Genomic DNA, 23,204 nt, shown 5'->3' with positions numbered 1-23,204 from the left:
TCAAAATATACTTGTTACAGTGGATTACTACCAGTTACTTAGTGAATTAAACTGATATTCATCTTTCATATTGCTGCTACACAATGTCCCAGTAGAGACACTAAGGGGAGGCTGGTGGAGGCAGGAATCAGAGGAGGGGCTCATTGTAATGCATGAAATGGATTAAGGAATCGTATCAAACATTTCTTCATTCCATTCCATGCATTATAATGAGCCTGATTTCTACCTCCACCAACCTCCACTGATTCACATCCTCATGTGTCCCGAAGGTCACCAAATGCAGTACTGTACTAGTGGAGGCAGCTAAGAGCAAGAGCAAGCAACATTTGATTCCCCAAATCTCAGAGGAAGACACTCCAAACAGGACAGACATATCAAAAGTCCTGTTTCAACACATGCCCTGGGAGCACCTCCCTGGCCCGTATGCAAACTCACAGAGAGAGAGGGGGAGAGAACAGCCCACAATCTGTGCTCATGCGCCTGGGTGTTTGTGTGTGTGTGTGTGTGTGTGTGTAGGGGGGGGGGGCAATGTGAGAAGAGGGAGGAGATGGACCTCCTCAGGGAGCTAGGTGTCTCACTAGCACTCCACTTCAGTGCTCCAGAGAGTAGTGAGTAAAGTTAGCTATCTCTGACAGCACAGCAGTTTGTGTGTAAGTTGGAATTTTGGAACTCCCAAAGTTTACACTATGGGAGTACAGCGTTTGTCACTCTCATTTTGCTGGATTGCTAAAATCCGTAAAGCATAAGGAAAGGAAGAACAAGTTCCAGGGACATTTATCCCAGAGGACCTCAGGTGAGTTTGTTATGTCATTCCAGTGTTGACTGCAGAGCTAAGCTTATGTGCAACTTCAGATTGTACTTACTATTAATCCTCTTTGTTAAGTGTCATGGTTTATCACAATGACTAAACAACTTTAAGACCTTTAAGTCTTAGCTTAGGTTTGATAAACAGTGGATGGACATGTGCATTTTTGTAGCTGTATGTAGTGTGCTATTTGGGACTACAGTGGCTACAGTCTGCTCTCTGTACGTTTAGTGTACATTATGTATCATGTTAGGAGGGAATAAATTGCAGTTGAATGCTTGTCAATGCATGTGATTGAGCTTGATACCACTTCATTTTACAAGAAGTAAGACAACTTCTAATTTGACTTTGTTAGAGTTCCTGAATTAAATAATCTTTAAATAATGATGCTTTATTTTAGTTCGCAATATTTTGAGCAATCTCACCACCTATTGACCCAAATGACATAATGGGGATTGTCTCCCATAGAAGATATGAACAATGTCTTTATAGAAGAAGATACTGTAAGAACAAATATGTTTAAATATGAAAACACATCAGTAATCTGACACCAACAAATAGGTCTTTACTTTCAAGAGTGGCATCATTTAACCCCAGTAGCATCATTTCACTCCTGTCACTAAATAGTACTGCATAGCCTGATGAGTTATGTTACAACCTGTCTAATTTGTGAAATGAAGATGACATGAACGTTGGTGCCTGTGAATAATGGGCCCTAAGATAACCTCTAGAAGCCCACTTGATAGTTTTCCATAAGGGAGACTTGTCATTGACCAGAACATATTCCCCTCATACTTCTGTCTGTTCAAAGGAGGGCTGTTAGGATGTTGAGAGGAGATGTTTTTTATCTTGAAGCCTTCATAGTGCTGTTGAGGAGTGCTTGTACAAATGGCTGGAGTGGATGTTGCCCACCATAAAGCAGTCTTAAGTCCACTACATTAGAATGTAGAATTACACAAGAAATTACCCATACATTATTGACCCCTCCCAGTAATTTTGGTAATTGCCATGCAGCCTGTGGCACTGGGTGTGGGGAGAGGTGTATTGTGACTGCCCAGGTCCAGACCTCCACTGCTCAGGGGTCCTCTCTGAATAACATTCTGCTGCTGTGTAAAACAACTAAAACAGATGTGCTCAACAAGTAAAAACTGTTGCAACTTTTAAAAAGTATTGACAGAATACTTAATGACACATACAAATAGTTACTCCAATTGTGTGTTCTCTTATAGCCATATTTCATCCCTACAATTGTCCCCACAATTGCAGCCTGATTGTCAGACAGTCATGGACAGATTAAACTGACACGGCCATTCCATTCATTTCTGTGCATGCTGCTATTCCCAAAGGAACATACAGTTCGTATGGTTAGTCATCTCCTGTATGACTGTTGCAGAGAAAACATGTTGAATCATGTGTCATACCCGCAAATCTCACTTTATTACATCAGGAGCACTTTGTAATTGAAGGCCAGGTGATTGTGTGGCGAAATTTGTATAAACTAGTGTATACTGATGAATCAACCCTTGAGGATTGAAAGATGAATCATAAAATGAAAAGACATAGTATAAAAAAAAACATTTTGGGCCTCACACCATCGGTTTTATCCTGTTTAATGCTTCTACAGTCCAGTTGGGAAATATTATATTTGAAGTAGACAGAATAGGCGCCCGAGCTGTGAGGGATGATGGTGAAATGTGATCTCTGCACCATGGCTGAACGTGTGCCTACAGGTTGTGACAATGAGGTTTTGAATGAAGAGACAGGAACACACAGGAGCACATCCTACAGCTAAAACAGACCCCAGTGAATCACTAACAGCCTGGGGAGTTCAACAGCACTGCCAGCTGTTTAAAAAATTTAAATTTCTTTTTAGCGTAACTGACATCAGGAAGTGTTTTTTTATATGTTCATGTAAAGGAAAAGGTTCAATGAGAATGATTGGAAATGAGAAAATGTACACATCATAACACATCATATCTACTCCCAAACCCAAACAGTCAGTGACTTCACTTACATGATCAGATTATGTGGCGCTAACACCACCAACTTAAGATAAAGCACATATACCTGTCACCCCGCATTGAAATCTTAAGGCAAGGAAAGGTAGATGGTATGAAGTTTTTAATTCAATACCCGTATTCCTCCTAATTTGTGTTTACAAGCAGAGGAATATTATGGAAAATACTGCTTGAAAGCCACGCTAATGAGAGATTTATGGGCAGTTGATTAATTTGTTTATCATAGATTCCTGACACAGCAAGGTAGGCACCAAACCAAAACAGGGCAATAGCTTCCTGAAATGTACAGTAGGTCTTGCTCTGTGAGCTTTTAAACCAATTTGATGAGTCAAATAATTTGGTCATGCTAGCATGCCAGAGTCATGGCTCTTTTGGGTCCAAGACACTATGGCTGTTAAAAAAAATATTCATACCAGGGGAGGCTGGTGGAGGTAGAAACTGGAGGACACACTCATTGTAATGCATGGAATGAAGAATGCTATCAAAATGGTAATACATGGATTGGAATAAGGAATGATATCAAATACACATGTGTGATACCATTCCTCATTCCATTCCAGCCATAACAAAGAGCCATCTTCTCATTTCTACCTCCATCAACCTCCCCTAGTTCATACCAATGATTTGAGTATAAAAGGAAAACTTCTACAAAGCATTGTCTTGTAAAATGGTGTGTGTGTGTATATATATATACTGACAAATTAAGTAAGTTGCTTTGCGTCAGCTAAATGGCATATATTATTATATTATAAAATCATGGATACTAATGCCAGCATGCTTTTACCACTTAAAACATTGGCTCATTTCATCCATGTACTGTAGCCCCCAAAATAGGGTTACAGTTTACTGTTGGTATAAACACTTTGATCTGGAACAGTGACAACAGCTACTTTATTTACTCTTTCAAGATACAGGTCAAGTGATCTTTCTCTTGGATCTGCTGTAAATGTCAGATGTTGAAATGCGAACAGAAATCAAATGCGAACAGTCATGGACCTGGCACGGGTCAGCTATGACCGTCTTCAATGTGCTGATGGATTTGAAAAATCTGTTTCCAGAAACCTACAGTAATATTAGCCTAGTGCAGAGAACCTAAATTACATGCAGAACAACATACTGTATTTCAACTCAAGGCTGATCAATTGATAGATGTATTTATCAATTATATATTTATTTGAGTTTTATATGATGTTATCATATTGACGGTTGTTTACAGTATACTGTATGGACCATGTAATGTATGATGGCTATGTATTTTAATTATGAAGTTAAACAGAAGCAAAAGAAAGCAGTCAGTTACACAGATGAATAGTTATTTACATTTGGATAAAGACTGAACCGACCACAATCCTGTCAGAGACATTAATCTTCATACAACAAATCCTTTTTTATTAAAACATGCTGACAAAGGCTTAGTAATAACCATTTAATTATCTGCTGTTGCATTAAAAGAAAAGGATAATTATGGGGAAAAAATGCAGCACCTGTCCAATACTGCTTTGAGGCTGTTTTCAATCTTAAAACAATGTATAACTTGCTTTGGTCAAGGCATGTTGGAACATGTTGGACAAATACCTTACCACAGGCTTTCACTCTAGTATTGTGTATGTGTGCTTTACAGTCACATTGTATCACTCATAGAGCAGAAGCAGTTTCTTTCTTTTTTTACAACTTTTACGTGAGGTTTGAGTGTATACATGCATATTACTTGTCTATATGTTGATTAATTGTCTATATGTACTACACTCACTTTTTCAACTAAGACGTTTTTTCCTCCATATCAATAAATGGGATTCTGACTTACATATATTTAAAATGGAAAGTTGATCTGATCCCTAATAAGTGCCATCTTCTCTCTCTCTCTCTCTCTCTCTCTCTCTCTCTCTCTCTCTATCTCTCACTCTCTTTCTGTCTCTCCTTTTCTTCCTCCATCTCTCTTTCCCTCCCTACCACCCCCCCTCTCCCCCTCCCTCTCCATCTCTCTTTCTCTCTCAGAAATGAGGATCCTCATGGAGAAATTGAAAATGGGCATGTCCGACACAGGTCTAGTGCTCACAGTAGTAGCAGTCTTACTGAACCTAGCAAGATGTCAGGGGAGCTTGGGAAAGGAAAAGGACAGCTCTCTAATGAGATTCACCCATCATCTATACAATGCAACCATAAACGAAAACTCAGCCCCACGGACATATGTGGAGAGTCCTATCAATATGGGTATTGTAGTAACTAATCCTTTCTGGGATATCAAGTACAAACTCGTCTCTGGAGATGATGACAGCCTTTTCAAAGCAGAAGAGGTCAAAGTCGGGGATTTCTGCTTCCTGCGAATTAAAACAAAAAGCAGTAACTCTGCTTCCCTGAACAGGGAAGTAAGAGATAGTTACACTCTCACCATCGAGGCCACTGAAAGCACTTACGCCTTTCAGGCCAGGACGAAGGTATCAATTCAAGTACTTGATACCAATGACCTGAAACCGCTCTTCTACCCAGCCTCTTACAACGTAGTTATCAGGGAAGACACTCCATTGAAGTCAAGTCTGGTCAGAGTTAGCGCTACAGATGCGGATATCGGCAGCAATGCTGAGTTCTATTACTCCTTCACTAGTAGAGCCCATCCATTTGCTGTTGATCCTTTCACCGGCACCATCAGCCTCATCAAGAGGCTCAACTATAGCCGAGCAGACAGATATGACATCACCGTCTTAGCAGAGGACAGGACCAAGAAAATCTCTGGGGTTCAGAAGTTTGGCAATGTGGCCGTGGTGAAAGTCACTGTAGAAAAGGTCTCTTCAACATCCCCTGTTTTCCAATTGTTCCCAATCACCACTCCGGAGGATGATGAAAAAATAACTATCAATGTCCGTGTAGTGTCAGAGGTTAAGCAGGTTGAATCCTTGAGTATTGTTGGTGGCGATCCACAAAAGTGTTTTGAGATTATCCCATCCAGCCTCCAAGGTAGTGACTTTCAAGTGGTGTCCACACAAAGGATTAATTGGTCCCAGAGCCCATTTGGATTAATTCTCTCTCTTCAAGCCAAAGACAAGAGCAATCCTCCTTTACTGTCTGAGATAATGGAGATCCATATTCCCTCCCATCAACAAAGTACATTGAGATTTTTGGAAGACCGTTATCATGTCATGTTAAGTGAGTTTTCTCCACTAAGATCCCATGTGGTCAGAGTTTCTGTCCCACCAACAACCTTGAATGTTACATACCACATTAGAGGTAACTCTGATAGTACAAAATTTAAGATAAATTCCAAAACAGGGATGATTGTAACTTCCGAGACCTTTGACTTTGAGAAAAAGTCTCATTATGAATTTGACGTGATAGCGAATAATGGCGAAGCTGAGACTCAAATAGTTGTTGACATAATTGACGAAAACGATAACAGCCCCGAATTCACCCAGCCCTCATACCAGGCCACACTGCCAGAAAATGTGCCCATTGGGAGTAGCGTCTTGACAGTCACTGCCAAAGATGAGGACAGGGACAAAAATGGGTTTGTGACCTATGCTATCGCAAACACAAGTCCCTCACCCTTCACAATAGACCCACTGACAGGGGTGATCTCTACTTCTGAGGAGCTGGACTATGAGCTCATGAAGAGATGGTACCATCTCAGAGTGTGGGCCTCAGACAGTGGCAGTCCCTTCAACCATGTGAGCGAATGTGCTGTGACAATCACCATGAGCAATGTCAATGACAACATCCCTCTATTTGAGATAGTGGGATGCAATGCCACCATACCTGTAGACTTGCCGGCTGGAGTGACTATTGGCAAGCTGTCTGCCATCGACCAGGATGACCTCCAGCAGCTCAGATACGTGATTGAGTCAGGCAATGAGCTCAAACTGTTTGACATTGACTCTGTATATGGGGCAATTACACTGGCCAGACAGATTCCCTCAGTCATGGTAGAGACAGAAAAGCCTGTATTCAGTCTGAAAATCACTGTATCAGATGGCAAACATAACTCTGATCCCTCCATTGTTACTATAAATGTCACCAACAAGGGCAGTGAACCTACAATCCATTGCCAGGAAACAGGCATCTTCAAACAGTTGACAGACAAACTCATTGAGTCCATCACGCCTGTGTTGACTGTTCAGGAGGACGACTCTTTCTCTGACATCCATATCATCAATCGTCACTCCCCTAAGTTTGACTCAGACATCCCTAGCTCCATTGACATCAGAGAGGACTTTCCATTGAATTCCACTATCCTCCATTTTAAAGCCACAGATAATGACACTGGATTCAACAGTAAGCTTGTCTATGTCATCTCAAGTGGAAATGAAGATGGGTGTTTCACAATTGCTACATTTTCTGGGGAGCTTCAGCTTGTTTGCCCCTTAGACAGAGAGAGCAAAGAGTTCTATATTTTGAACATCACTGTATATGATTTAGGGAGCCCACAGAACTCTGCATGGAAATTTGTGGCTGTGAATGTTTTGGATGTAAATGACAATGCACCAGTATTTGACCAGCCCAGGTATGTTGTAAGCATCCCAGAGAACACAGAAGTAGGTTCAATCTTATTTGAGGCACATGCAATTGATTTTGATGCAGAGGATAATGGAAACATTCAATACTCCTTGCAAACATTAACAGATGTGTTTAAGATTGATGAACTTACTGGTGAGGTGAGGGTGACCGGCCGTTTGGACAGAGAAACCTCTCCCAGACATGACCTGAAGATTGAGGCAAGAGATCAATCCAAAGTTGACCCACAGCTGTTCTCTATGACTGACCTGGTGGTCGTGTTGGAGGATATCAATGATAACCCTCCCAAGTTTGTCCCCAAGACCTATCAGGTCAAAGTCCCTGAGGACATGCCCTTGGGAACAGTGTTACTCTGGGTGGAGAGCTATGACTTGGACCTGGGCAGTGGGGGGCAGATCACCTACAATCTGAAGAACAGTGAAAATGGAGCCTTCTTCTTGAACTCATCAACGGGTTCTCTGATTCTTGAGAAAGAGCTGGACTTTGAGAGGAAATCGTTCTACAACCTCACTGTCCGAGCTGTTGACCACGGACTGCCTCGCTCTCTATCCTCATCCTGCATCATAGAGATAGTGGTTCTGGACGTCAATGAAAATCTGCATCGGCCATCTTTCTCCATGTTTGTGTATGAGGCCAATGTAATGGAGGATGCCCCCGTGAGGACATCAGTGATAACCGTGACAGCGGGTGACAGGGACCTGGGGAGAGACGGAGTGGTCAGGTATCACATCCATGATGGCACTGGTCTGGGAGTCTTCACAATCGATGAGGAAACAGGTAAATTCTGCATCTTATTATATTTGATAATAGTTACAGCCCCCCACCATATCTGATTGTGTGTCTATTATGAATGTCTTACTGTGTTATTACTGTATGATGACAAGTGACATTGCATCCATTGGCTAGCCTGTGATAAGATGTGATGTGAAGATGTGACAAATGGATGTCTATTTTCCAACATATACTTTACAGGGGTTAGCCTATGAGCTCATAATATGACTGTGTATTCCATTAGCATGCTGCAATTGTTTAGAAATCTTCAAAATAAATTGAAGATATACACTCACCAAACACTTTATTAGGAACACCTGTACACCTTTTCATAGTGGAGGTTTTCTTGGCACACTTTGGGCCCATTAATACTAATCAATCATCGCTTGAATGCCACAGCCTATTTGGCTATTGTTGCTGACCATGTGCATCCCTTCATGGACACAATCTTCTGATGGCTACTTCCAGCATGATAATGCACCATGTCACAAAACAAAAGTCTCAAACTGGTTTCATGAACATGACAGTGAGTTCAGTGTTCTTCAGTGGCCAGGTTCCTAATAAAGTGTTATGTGAGTGTATAGCACTCCTCTGTACGAGCTAAATACCTGCACAATACAATTGACCTCCTTTCCCTCTGCTTACCAATGATATACTATTATCTGATTATAATATCTAAGTGCATAGTCCACCAATTTGTTTCTAAAAAAAGGTTTGCTTTCACTAATAAAGCTGTTATCATTCATCACTATGCCACTCAACAGAAAATACAAAAGTTGAGGTGATCACATTAACACTCTCCATCTGTTTTGCAGGAGTCATTCGCACCACTGAGACATTAGATCGTGAGGCTGTCCCCCACTACTGGCTAACTGTCTATGCCAAAGATCTCGGCACAGTGCCTCTGGTGTCCTGGACCGCCGTGTTTGTGGAAGTTCTGGACATTAACGACAACCCCCCCGAGCTGTCCCAACCCATCTACTTCGCCTCAGTACTGGAGAACGTGTCCAAGGACAAGTCTGTGCTTCAAGTCTCTGCCACAGATGTAGACAGCTACTCTGAGGGAAAGTTAACCTTTCAGATGTTGGATTCACAGCGCACATATTTCGACATCAACTCCAACACAGGTAATTGACCCTGTCACACTGAAACATACACATATAATGTTTATGTCACTCTTGATGGATGTGTTTTTTAATATATACTCTATATCTGTATCATATGCATTTTGCATGATTTCTAGTGTGATTTCACATTTCCATTCAAAGTTGTATTGGCACTCAGCAATAAAACATGGCAACCTATGGTTCGTGATGAGTAGAAAATCATAGATATCTAACTCTTTCATTAAACATGTCTGAGCAGCACAGCACATGCACAACCAGGGTGTGTCATCACAAGAAGGGGCAGCCATGAAACTACACAAAAAAAATAACAAAATTCTCGTAAAACGACACAATTAAACAAATTACCCACCCAGGTCCCAGGTCACCCAGAAAAGTAAACACCAAATTCCCCAGTCATCTCTGACAGTTTCATATTCAGTTGAATGCATATCACACAGCGTGGCCTTTGAAGTACAGACAATTTAGAACTGCATTTGTCTGCGTTGCAAGCTTGTACATGTCCATCCTCACCTCCTAATCTCTCGTTGCTCCAGGATCCCCACCCCAAGCCCAACACCAAAGGATTAAAGGGAAGAGAAGCTCCATTAATTCAGAGAGCATCGTACAATAGATTAAATGACTTAAAGAAACACCCACTGTATTAATAAGGCAGGTCCCTTGTAAATGACCTTTTTGTTTAGGTAAGCTAGTTCTAGTTTTAGTTGAGTTCAATTGTGTTGGTGCTTAGAATATCAAATGATTTTTTTCTTAGAACTCCTTACTTTCCTGCTACCATAGTAGTATTTGTACAATTATACATTTTTCTGACTTTTTCCCTCTCAGCCCATTGTGCTTTATTTTCTAGTTAACTATGGTATATTTACTTTGAAAACTACTTTTGTCAAGAACCTTTGTTATTTTGCAATACATACCGTAGGCTTCAAGGGAGGCTGGTGGAGGTAGAAATCAGAGGATGGGGTCATTGTAATGCATGGAATTGAATGTGGAATGATCTCACTTATTGCTTAGGTATTATTTTACCTGATTTAATTGAATGAGGAATAGTATCAAACACATGTGTTTGATACTATTCCTCATTCTGTTCCATGAATTACAATGAGCCCATCCTCCGATTTCTACCTCCACCAGCCTCCACTGGCAGACTTAAAGTTCATTAAGTATGGGTAAAATAAGACCTAAGCAATAGGTGAAACCTCAGCTCAGGCAACAATGGGACACATTCTAATAGTATAAGTTGTTGGGAGACAGTTGTTGACTGAGAGCTGCTATTCTCATGTCTGAGCAGGACGGAGGTGACTCACAGTTACGGAGGTGTCTGACTAAGCTTTCGATTCAAAAGTGTGTATAGCCATAAGATTATATACAGCATCAATAGGGTAGTCCTTGTAAGCCACAGTTAAGTACTTGTAGTACCTTTAACAAGTATAACATTGTGAGCTAGAAGACTCAAAGGCAAATAGGAAAACTGATGTTGTGAGACAACAGACAAGTAGAACATGCTTTCTCCTTCTTTTACCAAGTCATTGCTAATGATAAAAGCACACTTTCTAATGTGTCTCACCTGCCTAAACAACGTCTGCCATAAAAGCCCAGCAGGATTTGTTTGGAGTGCCATAAAGGCTAAATGATCCCCAATGGGGATTCTACACTCACTGACAACCCCCACCTTTATAATTACCCCTGAAGGGGTCTCCTGGGGCACTGGTTAGATAAATATTTCTCATGCATACTTTTGTCTGCACCCTGATGTCTTGATGTGAATCATGGCCTCACCCAGATTTTGACACAAACAGCTGAAAAAGGCCAAACCAGTCACGTAAACCTGTTTTACAAGGTTTTTGATCACACAGCTATACACATTGGCATGAGAATTGGCTTTGCATAGAACAGTAGTATGGGTTATTACCAAATGGCCATATCAGTGGATAAACCATACTAGCTACCATACATACTAACTCCCTCCTTGACGTTATAGCATAGGGTCAACATTGTCCTAAATGGTTGAGTAAAACACCATGACACCATAACATTAATTAGCTTTGGAAGTGTCCCAAAGGTACCTTTAGTGTAAACCATAAAGCTAGATAAACACACTTGCAACAACAGTTTTCCTGTGGGAAGGAAGAGTGAACTGGCAGCCTGGAGCTCAGTGACAGGTGTGCCTTCCATGTAGGACAGACTACTCATTGATTATCCTGTCCTGTGTCTGTCTCTGTGTTTGTTTAGGTGTGATCAGCACTGTGAAAATTCTGGACCGGGAAGACAAATCTGAGCATACTATTGAGGTAAGGGCACCTGCTTGCTCTAAACAAATCTTGTTTTATTTTCTGTTAGATAGTAAATATCTCAAGATTTTTTTTCTTAAGAATTGCTGTGATTTACAATGTGCTATTCTCACTCATACATTATAGCAGTGAGACATACTTATTATTTTTTAATTATTATTATAACTCTGTCTCCAACCTGCTCACCCCAAGATACGACACATGTTCCGATTGTTCATGCCACAGAAAACGACACATTTTTTAGTTGTTGTTTTTATTGCTTATGTATGCATTATTTTTGCTAACGCATTCCCCTGACAACTTACCCTAACCGTAACCACTCAAAGTTAATGCCTAATACTGCCTAACCACCACACAAGCCATAATTCACGTGGTCAAGCATATGTAAACATAGGTCGTATTCTGAGGTATGAACAATCAGAAAATTCTTACGTATGGGCAATGAGATCAGGTTGCTATCTCTCTAGTCTGTCTCTATGAGATGCAGAAGAGCATTGTCCTTCAAAGCAGTGTTTTAAATCCCCACCACAACACAACCGCAATCCTTCTATTTTACTGTTAAGCCTAACTAACCCCCACTCCCTTGCCTCAGGTCATAGTGTCAGATAACGGTGCCCCCGCCCTGCGCTCCACTGCCACCGTAGTGATCCAGGTCCTGGATGAGAACGACAACAGTCCCCGGTTCACCGACAAGCTCTTCCAGGTCAAACTCCCAGAGCAGCAGGGTCAGGCCGAGCCACAGGAAGCCTGCCGTATGGTTGCCCGGGATGACGACGAGGGAGCCAACGCCCAGGTCACCTACAGTCTCCAGGACAACCTGGACAAGAGATTTGACATCCATCCAACTACCGGGTTGGTGACCTCACAAGGGGACTTCTGGCAAGGCAACTATAGCATCCTCACGGTAGGATGTTAAACATTCAAAGGCAGACATGTTTTCTGTTTTCAGTCATGTTTTCTGATTCTAACTGAAATCAAAACCACATCTTCAAATTTGGCCAATAAAGAGTGTGCAGACCCTATTTTTGTTCAGTTTGTTTTTCTTTCATGGCTTTCCAATTCTGGGAGGGTGTGAACGCAGAAAATTGGTGTTGTCATTTGTTGTCAACATCAAAACTGTTACTATTATGTAACCACACATGATCTTACATGTACTGTTTATAGTTGCACAACTACTTTAACCACAGTTCAATAACAGTAGCATTCTCCATACCCCCCCTCGGGTAGATAAAAGCCACAGACCACGGGAGTCCAATGAGGTCGTCAACAGCACGCCTCGACGTTATATGGGTTCCCAAGCCGCCGCCCACCTCCGAGGCCCTGACGTTTGAGGAGCCCCACTTTACCTTTGCTGTCATGGAAACGGAACCTGTCACTCACATGGTGGGGATCATCATGACCGAGACACAGAGACTGCGCTGGTTTGACATCATAGGTGAGGAGGAGGCCTTTGAACCCTGACATGTATTGTATGCTGTGTTGATGAGGCCATGCAATGAATAGATTCTTTGTTTTTTTTTAGATCTCTTAGCCAGTGATATTGGTATAGAAAATTGGTATTAATATACAAAAATAAGATTTTATTCAGTTGATATTGATTTAGTTGTAGTTTTCTATTAGCTGACTAAGAGTAAAGTCTACTGTGGCTGTCTTTAAGTGAGGAAACTGCTTTATCAAATCATGTTCATTTTAATCAGCTGAACATTTCACACAGTTTGGCATATCCCTAAGCAAGACAGAACATGACAAGTAAAAGATTGTGAACAGCACCGCAAAGGCGGCGATTACAATTTGGATGAGATTCTGGCAGGGATTCTTTGTTTTGCTGTGCTCAGTGTAGGGTAAACCATGATGGTGGTAGATCAATGTATTCATGTCAGTGTGCTGTTGAACAGAGGAGGCCTCTATGGCAGATAGGATCTCAGCTGGAGGCATATGGTCCTGGCCAGGGGAGAGCACCAGCATAGTTCCTCTGATGATGGGCCAGAGAGCTAGAGGAGAGGCCCTTGCCCTGGCCTGGCCCGATGCATCTGATGGATCTGCTTTCAGTCCCCATGGTGGCAGAGAAGCACCGGTGTCAGGAAATCTGTCCAAAACAGAGATATGCTCTCAAGTATTTATTGTCCTGTTTGACTGTGTCTCCATCAGTCTCAGCCCACATTATCAGCAATCTAGGTCTTTGACAGTTAAATTACTATGAAAAAAAGAAGACACCTAAATAACTCAACTGCAGGGATTTTGCTACAGACATTGATTTATTCTCTGCTCTGGAAATTAAATATGATTATTAGGAAAAGGTTTATGCAGAAATAAGTTTGATGCAAATCAGTGAGAGTGTTGACTGTTTATGGTTACACTGTGATACTTTTTCCCTCTGCACTAAAATATTCAGTTTCAATAAATACCAGATGTCAGACCAAAATCTGTTTGTGAAAATATTCCCATGAAAGCAAATGGCTGGGGGAGGCTCTGCTGCTACCGACATATGCCAGTTAGTAGGGTTCTAAAGTTTCAAGTTCTTTAGTCTTCCATAATGTACATCCTTTGATGAATCTGCATTTCAGACCCCCATCTGTATAACCCTGTATAAATGAAATAGTTATGTATTGATTATTAACAAATGAAACACAGAGAGATCTTCAAACAATACATTTCTTCTCCGTTTCCCTCTCAAAGGCTCCGTCGATACCTCTAATGTGTGCATTGAACACAGTATACATATGTCGCAAATCATCATACAAATCGAAATAACAAATTAAACATTTGATTAATTATTCAAACGAGGAGAATCCAAATATTGATGGGAGAAGTTAGAAGTTTAAACATCCTATTTTTCCCACGGTACCACTAGTTATATCTAAAGGGAAAGCTTCTTCAAAATGAAGCTTGTGAGCCTTCAAAAGGTGGATTTCTTAATAAACACCATCTGGAAGAGCTAGCATGAGTTTACCCCTACTGTTTCAGGCGTCTGTTCAATGACTGCTACTGCCAAATGTTTCCCCTTAAACAATTGTGTTGTATTCTGGTACAGTTGGACACAGGAGGCCCCCTTTGCAGTGACCTTGTTTGCTGTCATTAAAACATACATGGCTGAGCATGGAGAGAATGGCTCATTGGTCACGTGCTAGCACATGATTTGTTATTTTAGCTTGCAGTAAAAAAAGGATGTGTATGCATTATTGTCCTGATGCTTACAAATTGGTGTCTGTTTGCAACTCTGTAGTTAAGGCACTCATTTTATGTTAGTGGTTATTCAGTTGTTGTTCAGACACGCATTCACACATACACAAGTACACACGTACACACACGCACACGCACACGCACACGCACACGCACACGCACACGCACACGCACACGCACACGCACACACACACACACACACACACACACACACACACACACACACACACACACACACACACACACACACACACTGCAGTGTCCAGAGTTCAAAGGAACAATACATGGCAGTGCTCTCTCTCATACCTGGAACTTGTCTAGTTGGTGCTCTTTTGCCTTCACCAGCCCAAGCCAAGTCACATTTCACTTCCATTGTGGTTTCAAGATGCTCAAAACAACTGCCCACAGTGCAGTCTGCAGAAATGATTGTCCACCAACCACATCCAACTCATTTTGGTTTTGGATCACAACCCACCTGTGTCCGTATGCCACAGTATGTCCATGGCTTTCACTCTGTCGTCCCCCAGGGCCCATGGAGCCTGTCTCAGTGGATCTCACAGACAGATGCTGTATACCAATTTTCTACCGCTTTCCCTGAAGTGAGCACTTGTGCACTCCTCCACATTGATTTAAAAACACAGGATTGGTGTAAGCATGGGCTTCGAGGAGTTTTCACCATATCTCTTATACCAGTCCTTTTTTTATATCCATGTGGGGCAGTGCACAAGTCCACACTTCAGGGAAAGGGTAAAGAATTGGGACACAGAAAGACACAAATCCTTACTTGGCCTTCCCTATAGAGGCCATCAAACTGTCACCATGTGATTGATTGATTTATTTCTATCCTGTTTTCTGTCAGGTGGAGATGAGGATCAGGACTTTGACATTCAGAGGAACTCAGGGACCATTGTGATAGCCAGGCCCCTGGATGCAGGGAAGAGATCCAACTATAATCTGACAGTGAGGGTTACAGATGGGTATCAGACTGCAACCACACAGGTGAGACCATTTAGTTTGAAATGCTCAGGAATGTAGCGTCAATTTGTCATGAAACATTTCAAAATGTTATACCAAAATGTTTAATTTACCTGAATTATCAATCAGAGATGATTCACTTATATTTGACATGTAGGGCTACTACAGGTAAAGAAAAGATTTGTGTTTAAAATGGGCCTACTGTAGGCCTACTGTGCAGTACTGTATGTTTCTCATTTAAGTGTGCTAATTACCACTTTCTGTATCACATCTGTCCTTTGACTCTCCATCAAGGCATACATACGTGTGCTGGACATGAACGAGCATCGGCCTATGTTCCTGAAGAGCCTGTACGAGGTGAGAGTTCCAGAGGACACGGCTCCATGGAAGGACATCCTCCACATCAATGCTCAGGACAAGGACATCAACAGCAGGGTTATCTACTCCATCCACAGCAGTGTCCACCCAGACAGCATGAAGTACTTCCATCTGGACCCCAAGAGTGGTGTGCTGGTGATGACCGAGGACCTGGACTATGAGAAGCTCTCTATGCACACACTCATTGTGATGGTAGGCCTAATAAATCTCTTTCTGTTTATCACTACATTGAAAACATAATGTTGGCCTAAATGATATAATAGAATAGAATGTTATTGCCCATCAGGTATTGTAACATATGTTAGCATACATGTAACATTATTAGGGTTATAGAGTATAATATATATAGAGTCCTATGATCTTTTCTCAGCAAGTATTATGATATGTAATAATATAATAATATAATATATATATACATATATATATATATATATATATATATATATATATATATATATATATATATATATAATAAGTTGTATACCTGAGTATAGGTTATATAAGTTAAATAATAATAAGTTGTATATACCTCAGTATATGACAACGAAACACCAACACTGCCCTTACCATCCCGCTTTACATCCACAGGTACGTGATCAAGAGATCCCAGTGAAAAGGAACTTTGTAAAGGCAGTGATATACGTGGAGGACTGCAATGACCACTCCCCAACCTTCACCAGCTCCCGCTACGAAGGCAGCATCACTAATCTGGCTGCCACTGGGACGGAGGTGCTGTGTGTCAAAGCTCTGGATAAGGACATGGGCAGTAATGCTGAGATCAGCTACTCCTTCCACTCAGGTAGATGGCAGTTTTAGAGGACGCCTGGTATTATTTATTTCGATGGGAAAGATTTCTCTCTCTCTCTTTGAGTAGGCTATAATGATCAATTTGAGTGTTCTTTTATTCTTTGATTCTCACATGATCGATTCCTCTTGTAGGTAATTGTGTTGCAAGTGTTAAACATTCAAACCCAGTATCAGTTTTTGAAATCATCTATTCATGAAGCTTGTTTTTGTCCATCTTGCAGGAAACATTGACAGCGCCTTCGCTATTGACCGAGAGCTGGGAAGTATCAGCGTTGCCAGGCCTTTAGATAGCCTACCCCAGGAGCAGTACCAACTCACTGTGAAGGCCACAGACCAGGGTTTCCCTCAACGAAGTGACCTCTGCTCTGTCCACATCAACGTCAGGCTCTCAGACCGAACCCCGCCTAAGTTCCACTCTGAGGAGTATTTCACAGAGGTCAGTGAGTCCAGCCTTTTGGGGACTCCAGTGGTCACCGTCTCTGCCAACAGCCCATCCGCAGTGCATTATGGGATTAAAGATGGAGACCCTAACGGGACATTCCTCATGAACGCCTACACTGGATTACTCTCTGTCAAGAAAGCCCTCAATTTCGAAGAGTGTTTCTCATACCAGCTCCAAGTGAAAGCCACCACCTCAGCAGGAGCCTCGTCTGATGCCGTTATTTATGTCTATGTGATAGATGAAAATGATAACCCGCCTTTTTTCCTTCAAAAGGAGTTTCTGGGCCAGATTAGTGAGTCTGCACACATAAATAGTATGGTGGTGGGAGAGAGCAATACGCCTCTGGTGATTCAAGCTTCTGACAAAGACAGAGACTCCAACGCTCTGCTGGTCTATCAAATACTTGAACCAGAGGCATCAAAGGTCTTCAAGATAGATTCAAGCATGGGCACACTCTCTCTGATATCTGCAGTTGACTTTGAAACCAAGGCTGAATATCACTTCAGTGTTCAGGTACGGGACTCTGGGGAGCCCTCACTGTACGCAGCGAAGCCTGCCAAAGTCACCATCCGTGTCCTAGATTTCAATGACTGCCCTCCCAAATTCTCCACATCAGTGTATAACTCCTCCATCATCTCTCCCCCCGTCAAAGAGATGGAGGTCATTAAAGTTGTAGCGCATGACGCAGATTCAGTGGTCTCATACAGCATCAGTGAGGGCAATCTTCAAAATGAATTTGTAATACATCCTTCCACTGGAGTCATCTCCATAAACAGTGTGTCAGAGTTTAAACCATTTTACCAGCTACTAGTCAGAGCCTCCGATGGTCTCTACAAAGACATTGCTATCGTCAAGATAAATGTCACCAACGTGACTGGCAGCCATCTTGAATTTGAGCAGAGGTTCTATGCAGCCACTGTCATGGAGAATGTGACGTTTGTGAAAACTTTAGCAGTACTGAGAGCTACAGGCAGCTACTTGAACGAGCCTTTGGTCTATTCTGTTTTAAACCCGATGGGCAGGTTTTCAATAGTGCAAACGTCAGGAGTGCTGGAAACCACTGGAATCCCCTTTGACAGAGAGGAACAAGATGTGTATGATGTTGTGGTGGAGGTGAGAGATATGAGGAGTCCACCTGGCAGGGCAGTAACCCATGTTAAGGTGTACATAGATGATGTCAATGACAATGCACCAACTTTCTTAAACCTGCCTTACTCCATGATGATATCGGAAGACATTGACCCAGGGGATGTACTCTTTCAAGTGTCTGCAACCGACAGGGATCTTGGAGAAAATGGATCTATTATGTATTTACTGGAGGAGGACTTTGATCTCTTCAGAATAGACCCTTATGTTGGCGATGTGTCTCTTCAACGACCTCTTGACTTTGAGACTTTAAATAAATATTCGCTGACTGTGCTGGCCACAGATGAGGGTGTGCCCAGTTGGACAACTGTGTCAGAGCTGAATATCCAAGTGAGAAATCGCACCAACCCCATTTTTCAGACTTTGCTCTACCCTCTGAAAGTCCCTGAAAACATATCTCCCTTCACCACCATCCTACATGTACAAGCAAGAAATCCTGAGGGATATCGGCTTATCTACAATCTGGAGGAGGAGAATGCCTCGAAGAACTTTCACATAGATTTCAAAACAGGCGTCTTGAGCGTTACTGATTTGCTGGACTATGAGACCCAAACAATGCACGTATTGACGGTCCGAGCCACTGACTCTGTGACAGGCTCTTTCTCAGAGGCCTCAATTGAAATAGAAGTGGAAGATGTAAATGATAATGTCCCAGTTTTCTCAAAGCTGACATACACTGTAGATATACCAGAGGGGCTACCGATAGGCACCTCATTATTACACATATCTGCCACCGATCAAGACTCAGGGAGAAATAAAGATTTAACCTTTCAGATATTAGGGACGGGGGGGAATCAGACAGACTTCTTTGAGATGGATCCCCTGAGTGGACTCATTATTACAAAGCAGGTGCTGGACTATGAGAACATACAATACTTTCACTTGAAAATTAAAGCCACAGATAATGGCACAACCCCCATGAGCAGCGAGGCCTATGTCATTGTCAATGTGACTGATGTTAATGACAACCCCCCAAGCTTTAACAAGCCCCATTATGAAGCAACACTGGATGAAAAGGCCAAATGTGGTCACTTTGTCATCAAAATTCAAGCCTCAGATTCCGACACCAGAGACATAAATAATCTACAATATAAAATTCTCTCTGGGAATGAGGGCAGATATTTTGCCATCAACGAATCCTCAGGGATTATTTCTTTCTCTAATGTTTGCAAGAGGAATTTAGATCCCTTTTACAACCTCACCGTGGCGGTATCAGATGGCGTTTTTCAGAACACAGCCCCTGTGAACATTGATATGATGAACACTAATAAACACAGCCCCTATTTCAAACAAAACGTCTATGAAGCTGAGCTAGCGGAGAACGCTGAGGCAGGAACACGCGTGATTCGATTGGCTGCCATCGACCCTGACGATGGACCTTACGGTAGTGTGGACTACACGATCATCAACAAACTTGCAGATGAAAAATTCGCCATTGACAATGATGGACAAATAGTAACATCTCAGCCGTTGGATCGTGAAAATCCAACCCAAAGAGTGATCGCTATCAAGGTTATGGCAAAAGATGGTGGAGGGAGAGTAGCTTTTTGCACAGTGAAGATAATTTTGACAGATGAGAATGATAATGCTCCTCAGTTCAAAACGTCTGAATACCAAGTCTCCATTCAGTCCACTGTCAATAAAGGCTCCCCTGTGATTCAGATCATGGCTTATGATGCGGATGACGGCAAAAATGCTGATGTCACCTACACCGTTGATGAGGCGGAGGAGGTGACGGAGGATGTAATCGAAATTAACCCCTTCACAGGCGTTGTCAGTGTCAAAGAGAGCCTGGTGGGTTTAGAGAACAAGATATTAAATTTCAAAGTCAAGGCTCGGGATGGAGGCTTGCCGTTTTACAACTCCACCGTTCCGGTGCAGGTCAAAGTAGTTCCACCGGAGGTTCCTCTGCCAAAGTTCTCAGAGCCTCTCTACACCTTCTCCGCATCAGAGGACATCCCCATGGGCACAGAGATAGGGTCAGTTAAGGCAGACTCTGATATGCCTCTCATATATAGCCTGGTGAATGGTAACACTGTAGAAAGTAACAGGGATAAGGTTTTCACTCTAGACAAAGAAAGTGGCACCTTGCTGGTCCAGAAGAACATTGACCATGAGAAGACCAAGTGGTATCAGATAGACGTCATCGCACAAGGCAATCACAATGGAACCAATATAGCCTCACTGGTATCGGTTAGCATACAAGTCCAAGATGTGAACGACAACCAACCTGTATTTGAGGCCAACCCGTACCAGGCCTTTCTGGCTGAGAACATGCCAGTGGGCACCACCGTCATCCAGGTGACCGCCAATGACCCGGATGCCGACACCAACGGTGAGGTGACCTACACACTGGAGGCGGAGCATGACATCAGCGAGGTGTTTGCCATCAACAGCCAGAGTGGCTGGATCACCACCCTGAGAGAGACGGACTGTGAGAAGACAAAGTTCTACAGCTTCCACGTGGTGGCTACTGACCACGGTGGAGAGGTCAAGCTGTCATCCTCGGTTCTGGTGGAGGTGACAGTGACGGATGAGAACGACAACCCGCCACAGTTCACTGAGGAGGTGTACCATGGGTCTGTCATGGAGAACAGCAGGCCCGGGGAGGTCATCGTCACACTGACCACCACTGACCTGGACGTGACACAGGACAACAGACAGATCTCATGTTACATTACAGGTGGGTGACTCCTCATACAACGTTCACTGACGTTAGGCAAGTATTTAAGTTTCAGCACACTAATTATTCTGAACAATATTTGCTTAAGACTCTGATCCTAATTTATCTTGAAGGTAATTTGTTTAATAGGCTTATGACCTAGACTGACAGCTAGATTATGAAGGGATTTTTCAGTCCGCACAACTACAAGCCAATGGTTGACAAAGGAATAATTGCATTTAAATATTGTTTAGATGGAGACTCGTTGGGCCAGTTTTCCATTGTGCAAGAGGGAGAGGAGTGGGGGGTGATGCTCAAAGAATCTCTTGACCGTGAAGTGAAAGACAAGTACTCTCTGAAGATAACAGCAACCGATGGAAGATTTCAGGCCCCTGCCATAGTAGAGGTCCATGTTCTCGACATCAATGATAACAGTCCCTTGTGTGAGCAGGTACGTCAGCACACTCTCCTGTGAGACTCCAGTAGTTTCTTTCCTAACCTGAAAAATAGAATAAAAGTAAAGCTTCCTCTCACCTATCCTATTACTACTGGTCTTTACCTGGTATTTAATGTAAAATTACTGGGTAACAATTTATATTTGGTATTAGTATGTGTTTTTTTTTAACAATTATTAATACAACTGTTATCAAATGTGATCACACAAAATGAGTATAACATGATATCATACAAATGAAGCTAATAGCATTGTTTCTCTCACAGTTGCTGTACACAGAGGTTGTAATGGAGAACTCTCCATCCAGCATGTTCATACTGAAGGTGTCTGCCTCCGACCCTGACATTGGCACCAATGGACAAGTAGCATACACCCTGCACGGCCCCAACGCAGACAAGTTCCATCTTGATCAAAAGACAGGTAACATGCCACTTTTATTTGGGGTTTAAATAGAAGTCCGGGCTAAGTGAACTCCATTGTTTGATTTAGAAATAGATAGCATCTCCCAGTCATACAAATAATTATACTCAGAGAACTCACACAAGTCTGTACTTTCCAAGCAGGGCCACTCTATTGTGCTATTTCCATTATTGGCTCTTCGTCTCATTAATCATGCTTCCTGTTTGACATAGCACCATCATCCATCTCACTTCATTATTGTCAACAAATCAGAGCTCAGGATCTCCTGGGTTTATCATATCATGTTACCGACATGAGATATGTTTATGGTACGGTCGTGTGTTGAGTGACAACAAAAAATGAACATAAACATTTATGCTTTTCCTTTAGACAGATTTTTTTTATTATTATTCCTTTGTTTTACCATATTGTAGTTTCTGTCTTATCTTACTGCTATTTTGATATGTATGTTTTTTATTGCTTTTACCACCACAAATACAACTACTGTAAACTGAGGTCACTATCCACAAAGACATTTTTGAGTAAAATGTTATCTTGTGATGGCTTCATTACGCCTTGAAAATGTTCCCTTGTTTACAGTGGGACCAAAATGTCTCTGTTCTCAATCACTATCTAATCATCTCTGACTGTTTGTGGCAGGGGAGTTGTTCACCCTGGCTGTACTGGACCGGGAGAAGGATACAGAATATGATCTGGTTGTTAAGGCTACTGATGGCGGTGGTCGCTCCTGTCAGGCCGACATCCTCCTCTTGATCAAGGATATGAATGACAACCCGCCCCGCTTCTCCAGCAACCATTACGAGGTGACCGTGTTCGACAACACCACGGTCAGGACGCCCATCACGGTCATCTACGCCAAGGACCCTGATACTGGTTCGTCCTCCCACCTTAGAGAGACCCCTTATGATAGCGAAGTAGAGAAGCACATTGAGGCAGCCTCTTTCCTTTGTACTCCCTCAAATCATGACATACAGAGAACATTCTATTATCATGCTCTCAAACTTAAAGACGTGTTATTACACCTTTTCTCACCTGCTGCTCTAATGTACACATCAGTGAGCCTGTGTGATATCAGTGATACTGAATAAAGGTTAATAACAAGACATGTCCAAGCACAGAGTGCCAAGCAAACTGAGAGGCTCCCCATTCTTTCTCCCTGACACAGACCAGCTGTGTGGTAATAGCGTACTTGTGTTGTGTTTGATCTGGGATTTTGAGGAGTGATTCACAG

The 23,204-nt window shown here is 42.3% G+C and overlaps 1 protein-coding gene across 1 annotated transcript in view; it reads left to right on the top strand.

Annotated features, from left to right (window-relative positions):
• The first annotated feature begins 616 nt into the window (after positions 1–616).
• Positions 617–23,204, top strand: part of fat2 (FAT atypical cadherin 2) — a 39,929-nt gene continuing 17,341 nt past the window's right edge. The window contains exons 1-13 of the mRNA XM_083686359.1: positions 617–793; positions 4,819–8,103; positions 8,913–9,224; positions 11,451–11,509; positions 12,102–12,413; positions 12,737–12,944; positions 15,549–15,688; positions 15,959–16,234; positions 16,631–16,841; positions 17,071–21,120; positions 21,354–21,550; positions 21,820–21,973; positions 22,613–22,846. Of these exons, the coding sequence (XP_083542485.1) occupies positions 4,821–8,103; positions 8,913–9,224; positions 11,451–11,509; positions 12,102–12,413; positions 12,737–12,944; positions 15,549–15,688; positions 15,959–16,234; positions 16,631–16,841; positions 17,071–21,120; positions 21,354–21,550; positions 21,820–21,973; positions 22,613–22,846 (9,436 nt within the window). The 5' untranslated portion in view covers positions 617–793; positions 4,819–4,820. The remainder of the gene's footprint in view (positions 794–4,818; positions 8,104–8,912; positions 9,225–11,450; positions 11,510–12,101; positions 12,414–12,736; positions 12,945–15,548; positions 15,689–15,958; positions 16,235–16,630; positions 16,842–17,070; positions 21,121–21,353; positions 21,551–21,819; positions 21,974–22,612; positions 22,847–23,204) is intronic.

This window comes from Argentina silus (genome assembly GCF_951799395.1).
Source record: "Argentina silus genome assembly, chromosome: 15".
Lineage (NCBI taxonomy): Eukaryota > Metazoa > Chordata > Actinopteri > Argentiniformes > Argentinidae > Argentina > Argentina silus.
This window is presented reverse-complemented; position numbering and strand designations above follow the sequence as displayed.